At 31.6% G+C, this 10,320-nt stretch overlaps 1 protein-coding gene across 2 annotated transcripts; it reads right to left on the reverse strand.

The window, feature by feature from the left end:
- Positions 1-2,143: 2,143 nt before the first annotated feature.
- Positions 2,144-7,421, reverse strand: LOC100569583. Of its 2 annotated transcripts, none has more exons than XM_016804835.2 (9): positions 6,336-7,421; positions 6,013-6,140; positions 5,829-5,948; positions 4,400-4,495; positions 4,188-4,324; positions 4,030-4,130; positions 3,222-3,330; positions 2,482-2,515; positions 2,144-2,402 (listed from the first exon to the last, which is right to left on the reverse strand). In XM_016804835.2, the coding sequence occupies exons 1-9, from the start codon at positions 6,605-6,607 to the stop codon at positions 2,284-2,286; spliced, it is 1,116 nt and encodes a 371-aa protein (XP_016660324.1). In that variant the 5' UTR covers positions 6,608-7,421; the 3' UTR covers positions 2,144-2,283. The 2 variants fall into 2 exon arrangements, with proteins under 2 accessions (XP_016660324.1, XP_016660323.1); XM_016804834.2 differs by having other exon boundaries at positions 2,482-2,518.
- Between the last annotated feature and the right edge of the window lie 2,899 nt (positions 7,422-10,320).

Below are 10,320 nucleotides of genomic sequence, written 5' to 3' on the forward strand. Positions count from 1 at the left end.
CCTTTCTCGAATCAACTCAGTTCCTGCTATCATCTCTCTGGATTATATTTTCATCTCTGCCATTTCTTTTCATATATAACACTAATTATATAATTGTTATCATGAAAATAATCCAATTGATCGGATTATACGTCTGGTCGATGAGAATCCTACTATTTATTCGGTTTGTAACAAAAAAATTAGGACATTTAGGTATTAAGAATTGTACTTAACATATACAACACGATTGTATTTGTTAACTATACATAATTGTTTTATTTTTCGATCGTCAAGTCTATTGTCGACTCTATATGTATTTTGTGTTAAATCGTATTATTGGGCATCATACCTGTTTATGAATAATAAATAAATGAATAAATAATATCAACTGATAAAATAATATAATCGCATAAATTTTGCTCTAAGTATAAAAACCGCGTCTCGACGAATCGCAAGCACGATAATAATATTTATTATTGTCTGAAAAAACATCAGTTTAATATAATTTTATTTTGACGTGCATTATAATAATATGAGATACTTTCCATGCGATATTCTGGTTTTGCGGTCAAACGGATAATATTTATAATATAATATATTATATATACCTATTGTTTATGACTTTATTCGAAATTCGAAGGAATTAACGTAACCGTAGATCTAGGAAACATCGTGTAATCCTATAAGCGTCATCGACGAGCTCGTGTGGTGCCTGCATAAAGTACGAAATGTAATAAATAGTGTCTATTAATTTCGCATATTCCATATTATTTATATATAATTTTATACGGCACGCGAAACAAAATATGTAGGTATGTCTACGCCTCTACGGTTTTTGTGTAAAACGTTATTAAATTTATTTACGATAGTTAAAAAAAATACATATAATTTATTAAATATCATCGTTTAAGATTTAACAAATTTTGGCACGATTTCAATTAAAAAAAAAAAATTAATATTATAATATGTAGTTGAAATTTTATCAACTACGTTATAGAATGCAGTGAAAAACAAAATTACTAAAAAATGATATTTAAAGCAATGAACAGTCTCGACATTTTTACACGTTTAGTAGTTATTGCTCTCAGTGTCATTTTGAAAAAAAAACTGAGGACGAAACGTGAACGCTTTATAAGAAGAATTCAATTTATAGTTATTGGTTTATTAATTTCTGCGCTCAAATGAAACGTGACGTGGAAGTTACAAAATTATTTTGTCATATTCAAATGGGTGAGCTTGCAAAATTAAAAAAATTTAATATCCGGGGTGATTAACAATAGAAAATCGATTTTTTCGACCGAAAACTCGACAATTTTCAATAATAAATTCGAGTTTAAGCCAAGTCATCCCAATAGGAATAGTCAATAGAACATAAATCATTTAGTGGACTTGTTGGTTTATTATCATAGTACTGATTACTAGGACTTAATTTCCGTAACAATGTTTACTCGAATCGTCGTCAGTGCGTGTACCTATATATAATATTATAATTATCTGTTAAATCTTAAGAGTAAATGTTGTCAATTCAATGGCGTGTCCAGCTAGCCGCTATCGCTTCATCGAAATCTTAAATAACGACGATATTAATTAACATGTTCACGTCGAGACACGTCGAGCAGTTAATATATAAAAAAGTAACATTACATTTTTAATTCGTATTTTATACAATCGATACTGGAGCTAATATAGTAGGCAGATTGTTTTTAACAAAATATATTATAATGTTATTATTATGTACAATAAATCGGCGCCAGTCGCAATCATAGATTCGCATCTATGTACGGCTTTTATTGACTGCAATATTTTATTTTAATAGACTTGACGTGCGACGAAGTTCCACCGACGTGTAGTACGAAGTAGACACAATTCGTCTTGTCACTATTATTTTTTTGTAATCCGTTACACGCGCGCTTCTTGATTGTAATAATTAATCAGCAATCTATGCGTATTATATTATGTTACTAACGATTTATAAGTCACTGTTGATTTATGCAAGAAAATCGTTTTACGTCGTGTTCCGCCTATATTATATTATGTATGTACCGTAGGTAGTAATTATACTAATACTGGTCACATCACCGGACAAATAACTTACCTTTTACATCAATATTGTAGTCGATATAATATAATATATAATTCAACTCGTTGTATATAGATAGGCCAGTAACTTACAATAGTGTTATTTTTTTTTTTTTCCGAAATAACACTTTTAATATAATATTATTGTATATCACTTGAGTTCTAAGTGTTTGTATTTACTGAAGCTATACGATTTCCTTGGAAAAATCGTCGATAATTCGCACCTTATTTTCGAAGATTCACACGTCCTTTTCCTTTCAATATATGAGTAGTATCATCCTTTTTAGTCCAACAATTATTATCAAATGGTATCGCCGCATGGAGATCAAAATCACCACAGTCGTCTATATAGGATTAGAAGACAATCGAAAATTGTTAATTATTATTTGAAAATATTTTTTAAGTATAAATGATTTCTTATACCTAGTTCAGTTTCATCATCTAACTGCCTTGTCTTCTGCTGAAAACAATAACAAAGATTATTTTAATTCAATATGTAGTGTACTCAATAATTTTACTAAAACTAGTTATACCTAACAATATAGTGACTGTAGTGTATGATAGACATAATAAAACAAAATTAAAAATGTCTGTTGTTTAGAACAAACAAGTTAAATAAAAAATTTGGAATAAAAATGTTCAAATAATAAATTTAGTCGAAATTAAGTTTAAGAGTGCAGTAAGGTACAGCATTTGTTTCAACGAACCAATTGCGAGGAAATAAATAGTATATTATTCTTAGATTTTGCATATTATATCTTAAGGAGAATAAATGTTTACATATTTATTCTTTCATTATTATGTAAAAATACAATTTATTATCTTTATACTACAAATACTTTTTTACACCCTTTATATTAAATAGCATATTATTTTGTTTCGACATCGGATTAAAATATAAAACACTAAAAAACGTTTTAAACCGATTTGATCGTAAATAAATAAAAATCATAACTGGGAGAAGTACCTATAAACTACACTTAACAAATAATGAAGTAGTATTATAGTGGTCACGACATAGTACACAATATTCAAAAATTATATTAATATCAAGAATAAATATAATTTAAAATGTATTTCTATACAGTCACTATGGCGTTTACACCGGGTTTGGTTTGCTCATTTTGCTTATATACTTTAAAAATGTGATTTTAAACGATTACTATTTTTAAACGTCTGTCAATTTGCCGGTCAATGAGATTTCTTGCTTTTTTGTACTCCGTTACAGAAGCCAATGTATGACTTGAGCTCAATGGTATATGTTCGGCATTCCTGTAAGTGACAGTCTCATTAAACACTAGTAAAGGGTTTGTTAAAAATAGAGTTAAGTCTCGGGAAACTTTTCTGTCAAGGTATACTCTAGACGTTGTTCCTATCGTTGGTTGAAATGACATACGTACAAAAGACTACATTAAATATAAATAATATTTGCTTGTGGTATCAGTTTCATCAACTAATTATAAATTTACTTTGGCGTTGTAAATAATAATTTATTTCCACCGACAAGTAGGTATACACGAAACTTTGACGGTGTTCTTTATAAAACTTTTATGCAAAACAAATAGGTAATTTCAAAAGCATAGAAATCTAATATTATTCATATTTTTGGCTCTTTCTCATAATTTTAGTTTGCCTCGTTTTTTTTTTTTATATACGACTAGCTTATAGGTCGTCAAAGTAAAGTCAGTATAGTTTGCTGTAAAAACTGAAGTCAAGATAAAATAAATAAAAATTAATATTGAATAAAAATCCATATGTGAGTGGACATCAATAAATTATTAGTGATCAATAGTCAGTGGTTAATTGTATAAATATTTTATTAGTTCGCATCGTACCTATATAGTTATTAGTTATATATGTATAACGACCACAGAGTTATGGTACAATATAGCTGACGATTACCATAATGGATATAAATTGATACATCAATAATGCAAAATAAAAAAAATACATAAGGTATCATTTATTTACCCGTTTGTTGACGTTGGGGTTGCGTTCGTTTCTTTGCGACTAGGATCGCTTAATAATTTCTCGCCAGCTGGAATAACATGCCAAACCGAAAGCATTTGGGCCTGAGTACAATATAAGTGCTCTTAATACTCAATTTTTCTCGATTTCCCTATACGTACCAAGTCGCTGTCGGGTTCAGTGGTTCTACGAATCGCGTGGTATTTCTGCTCGAATGAATCCAATTTGTTTTTCCATTCGTTTGTGCGTTCCATATAATCCCGATATACCACATCAGTAATCTTGGCCTTATTTTTGTCTGATGAGAGAGGGTTGAGCGTCATGCTACGTAACAAGACATGTTAGAGACTATTACCTGTAATATTAAACTCACCTAAATTAGTTATTGATAGTATTTCATCGGAATCTGATAATCTGTCCGTCAACAATAGTAAGTCGTCGAATATTGTGAGATTTGAATTTTGCATTTCTAAACCATAAGAACGTATTATTTATATTAATATTAACGTCGTTTGTATCTAATACGATTATTAGGTTAGCTAACGTGAGACAACAAAGTTGTACATTTAATAATATAATACTATAATATATAGTTATCAGTTAAACTATCCTAAGCCATCAAATAATAAATAATATAATATAATATAAGAGACCTAAAAAAAACCAACGTGTAATCAGGTCTAATGTTTAATATTATAATTCAAAGCAAGTGTTGTAAACATATTTTTCTTAAAAGTTGGTATTATGTATGATGATATGTCAGAAATGTATTTGTTTAGGTTAGGTTAAAATAGACACAATACAATAACCTATAATATAATATTATATTATATCCAACTATCTAAGTAAAAGTTATTAGTTATTATACCGAAAACTAAGTAACTACGACGTCAACTGAACGGTATAAAAACAATATGTCTTCGCATATTTTATATACTGCTACAAAAAAAGACTTTTCCAAAGAAAATATCTTTATTTAATTATAAATTTATAAATAACTGTTTCATTCAAATATGTTAATTATATTGCTGTTCTAAAATAATATACAATCGTCAAGAAATTAGTTTAAAATACAAGCGACTACAACTGAAAATTCTACCGAATTATTCGCTTTGCTCATTTTCATTTAACTATAAAATGCATTGCACTGCATTTCCGACAAATATCTCTCGAACAGTCTATTATTAATTATTTTTAGAAATTTCCAGCGACTTTATACTTCCTTTCATATCAAAAGTTGTACTTTGTAAGGACAATTTGAAAGTATTGATAAATTGACAATTATTTTTAATAAATTATAATGTGATAAACACGTATTTTAATTGATTTACCAGAACATTTTAAGATTTCATAAGATTGTTCTGATCTCATACAAATGGATCTTAAAAATCCACAGTAAGCTCAATACAAAATATGTATAGGTGCCTACGTATTTTATTATTGTGCAAATTTGGCCCCCATAAATCATAAACTAAATCGTGAAATATAGACAAAAGTGCAAAAGTAAAGTTATTCGAATAATTATACTTGAAACGAATTATATTATTTGATGACGAATTATTCGAATAGTTTTTATTTTAATTCGTATTATTCCGTCGTGCAAATTATTATTCGATTAATTAATCGATAGTTTGCACGAATAATCGAATATTATTCGATAGTACAAGTTATTCGTTACCGCCCATCACTAGGATAAACCCGCATATTTATTAGCGAATATACCACGCATACCGATATTAATAAAAATCCAGACGATAAAATTTGAAATAAACATTAATTTTTAGTGTTTTAAAATTCATTACCGGTAGTATTTTTGACATTCGAGTTTCGGAAGCTCGGTAAATTTCCATTCGACTTGATCAAACGATCGAGATGTTCGCGAATTTCAGTCATAACGCTCGTTCCGCCCAAAAACGCGAGTCCTAAAATATAAATTCCATTTTAATATATTCGCGATGCAGCTGGTTTTGAATTCAAACGACGGACTGACAAACGCGGCTAGTCGAACGTGTTTCGATAATCCGTCAAACCAATCGGAGTGGTCGTCCGTCGACGCGGTCAGATCTAATGAGGAGGACTCGTTGTCTTCGGCCGGACGCACGTCAGAGCACCCACTACGATAATAATTGTAAAAGAAAAAATATAAATTATCCGAACGTCGAGTTATATCCAAATAAACCTACGCTGCTACACATTATAATATGCACTCTATATATTGTGCAGTCGAGTCGACTTTACATATTACGTTATTCATGACCGTATTTTATAATGATACAATACAATAATATTGTATTATATATTATACTCACTCGCCGATATTGTACGCCGCAATCATGTCTCCGGTGCGGTACGCCCTGCAGTCAAATATTTTTTGCAAAGTAAATAAAAACAACGGATCCCCGCAAACGTCCAATACATTTCGGAGGAAATCTCTTTTTACATCCAAGACACTCGTCGTGTACCATTGTTGTAGGTTGCGAAATCGAATCGCGTCGTTTCCGCTCATAGAATCTAAGTGCACATTTGTCTTGTCCTGCAGCCACCGTGGTTGCGGCAGACTGTCGCCATTTCGACTTGTCATAGTTAATTAAATAATCACGGTTTTTCAGTGCGGTATCAACACGTATTTCGGCTCGAGAGCGATGACAATAATTCACTTGAATAAATAAGTACGGAAAGAAAATAGAAAAAAAAAATAGAAGGAAATAACAAAAAATAAAATCAACTGCGACGAAGCGCATTTCACATGGAAACTGAATGTTTAATTTATATTAGTCTTGAAATTAATTTATTCACAAAAATATATCAGTGAGCGCGGGCCGCGCACCGCGTCGTTCAATTACTTTTCGTTTGATGTGATTAATTCTCTCGGGTCTAATAAGCTATTTCGACTTAGTCAAATGGTTCAGGCATAAAAATAGGACTGACAAATTGCTTTCGTTGCACACGGGTATCCTGTATAAAAGTACACTTGTGTGTCTAATAACGTTGATTTGTAACTGTACAGAGCTGCAGTGTGATACACTAATTGACGTGTGTCCGAGGACCGACGCTGCACGAGGGTGATCTCGAGATATATTATTTCGAACAAAAAATATAAATATTAATAACTAACAGTCACTGATCCGAATGCCACGAAAGATAATGTTTGAACGTTATTAATAACTCTTATAAATCTTCGTTCAAAAAGTCATCACGTATAATAGCAGGAACCTATCGGCTATACGTTTGAAAGTATTTAAGCTAAAGGTTTAAAATATTAGGTAAACATGCCTTGTGAATGTTTAACAACGAAAACAAACGATTCGGAAAAAGTATAATTTTCTATAAAATGTATAATTTATTATTTTCAAACAACCAACAAGTAGGTTAGGTGTATCACCTAACCGTCTAACACAAACTGCACATATTATATAATCACCGTTGGTGTGGTTTTATAGCTTAAAAAGGCACCTACCTACTTATCTACTTCTATAAAAGTACAATGTGCAATCGTTACATGCGTGTTTGCTTTTGTTTATGCAAAACTCTCATCACATTACATCATATAATTACATTATATTATTATTAATATATAGTATAACCTATATAGTATATGACGGGAAAATTTTTACTGATGTGTCACTTAAAATAAAATCCATGTAATTTAGGTGAACGGACTGTTTTGTAAAGTAAGTTTTTTCTCCAAGTGTATATTATTATATTATAGAAGACACTTTTTGTATTTTATGACACCGTAGTACCATAATTATTACAGACATTCGTTGTCGTTGTTAAATTATTGCGCTATTTATACGTTAATTTTATTTAATTTTAATCATTTATGTACACATTTTTTTGTTGATATTGATATTAAAGTGTTTGCCAAGTTTCTCAAAATACAATTATATTTTACAAGGAATAAATATTAAAGTCATTTTTAAGGGGAAAAAAAGAAGCTTTTTAAAGTACCTACCTAATTATATCATCGTTATTAAGTTTTAAATCGATTATAAAAGTGAAATATACGTCTCCCGAAAATTTTCAGCGTGCTATTATTTCCCGAAAAAGTAGCATCATTAATGTGAGCATGATAAGTTTGTCGTGTAATTCTTATTTTTGATACACAAAAAAGTGGAAACAAAATTTATTTCGTTGTTACTTTTGTCTTTACGGATAAAATGAAAAAAAAAAATACAAGCGAAACATAAATGATACAATAATACTAACAGCAGCAATAACGTCATGTTACACGAAATTTGTAGGACGATAAATTATTTGAGATATTATCAAAATACGTTCGTAATATACTTTTTAACAACAACCGAATCAAAGAAAAAAAATAAATATAAAATTTACACATTCTATCCCATCGGTTTGTTAAAATAACATTTTTTTATCGTCGACTCGATTTCTCAACAAATTCATATTAGTATAACGAAGTCTCCGTGGTCACATTAACAGTCACATTATGTCGCACTAAGATCCACGTGGCCATCGTCTCGAACAACATAACCTAAACCAACACAAAATCAACAACAACAACAACAACGAGGACGAGGATAACCGCCACACGGCGCCCAGCTAGCGTTGCTGTCTGGGGGGGGGGGGAGGGGGATAAAGCATATTATACATCCGATAAGGGCGGTATTGACTAACACCACGAGTGGCCGCGACTCACGAGTGGGTTGTTAACGGTTTCCTATTAGGTAAACCCTATGTACAGATGAGGTGGTAAACACGTCGAGAAACTTATGGCGATAATCGAATAATGAGGTTGCACTCAAAACGGAACGTTCGGCGGCGGCGATTAAGACCTATATAATCTAGAATAACGCCCCCCTCCCCACACCTATCCGCCACCACCTGCAACTTCGCCCCGGAGTTTCCTTGCGTTACTTTATTATTAAACGCCGTTCGAAACGAACGCGAAACTTTTTCGGAGTATGTGTCAATTTACAGCTCACTGGCAGCATCCACCCACCACCCACCACACCCTCCACCTGCCACCGCGCCACTAACGCGCGCTTAACAATAATACATATGTTTTCGTCAGTGACGGGAACCATTAGGCTAATGGAACCTCGTCGTCGTCGTCATCGGCGTGTACCTTTTTCGTTTAATATTACTCGGGTGTATTTTTAAACGGTTTACTGCGTGCACCACCGCCGCGTGTTAAGTGCAAAGTTTCCGGGAGACGCGACGCTCCCCCACGTCGACTGTTATATAGGTTAGGTATATACCTCTATATTATTGTCAATTGTCATATAATTACGGCCGAGCGGAGCGGTAATATGGTTTGAAATAGAAACAAATCGTATCACTTCCATCTGCTTTTTCGATGTCCGATCGTTATACACGTGGTATGTCTATACTTAAGACATATATATATATATATATAATGGTCGTCGAACAGCGGTGCGGCGAGCCAAAGAAACGGAACGCCGTGCCGAGAGTGCAATAATTTAAAAATATATTTTATACCTACTCGATAATTTAAATATTTTGATTGAAATTATCGAATTATTATTCTATTACAGTCGTGTGCGTGGTAATTTATCGGGAAAACGTCGAATGAATAATGCAATGTTAAATTGTTGTCTAACTTGTTTAGAATCTAAATTTTGTTTAAAAAACAAATTATGTTCGAAATATGCAAATCGCCAGAATGTAACGTACTCGGTTTAATTTAAAAACGCATAAACTATATTATTACGTACCTACCTTACATACCTATACGGCAGGTATATGGGCAGGGACACTTATAATATAATATATAGGTGAATCAAATATCGAACAAAACCTTAAATTGGATTGTGCTCGGGCAAAAGGGAAAAAGTCCATTTTTAGTAGTTTTTTTTTTATTAAATATATTCTTGAAGATTATTATAATTTACATTGGTTGGCATTAAAAAATTAAACAAATTGTAGGTTCATTTTTTATAAAACCTATGAGAAAAAAAAGAATATGTTATCAGTCATTGTACAATTAATAGGAACAGTTTTTTTTTAGTTTTTTTAAAGCAGTGTTTTTGTACTGGTTTCCTTTTGCCCGGGCACCGTCCCATTTATTTAAATAAAATATAACAAAACGCTTATACAATACACGCGCGCGTTGACGAAAGTGTGTAATATTTTTGTGCGACAAAATTCGTTATTTGTCTTCACGTGACCGACATAATGTTATATTTTGTGTGCTGCCCAAAAATCATTAATCCGGCGATTACCGCGAAATTGTATTCTGCAGGACTGTTGCCAGATATAATAATGACTACAAAATATAACGTAGCTGGTAAGTTATATATATATATAGAT

Source organism: Acyrthosiphon pisum, chromosome A2 (genome assembly GCF_005508785.2).
Source record: "Acyrthosiphon pisum isolate AL4f chromosome A2, pea_aphid_22Mar2018_4r6ur, whole genome shotgun sequence".
NCBI classification, from domain to species: domain Eukaryota; kingdom Metazoa; phylum Arthropoda; class Insecta; order Hemiptera; family Aphididae; genus Acyrthosiphon; species Acyrthosiphon pisum.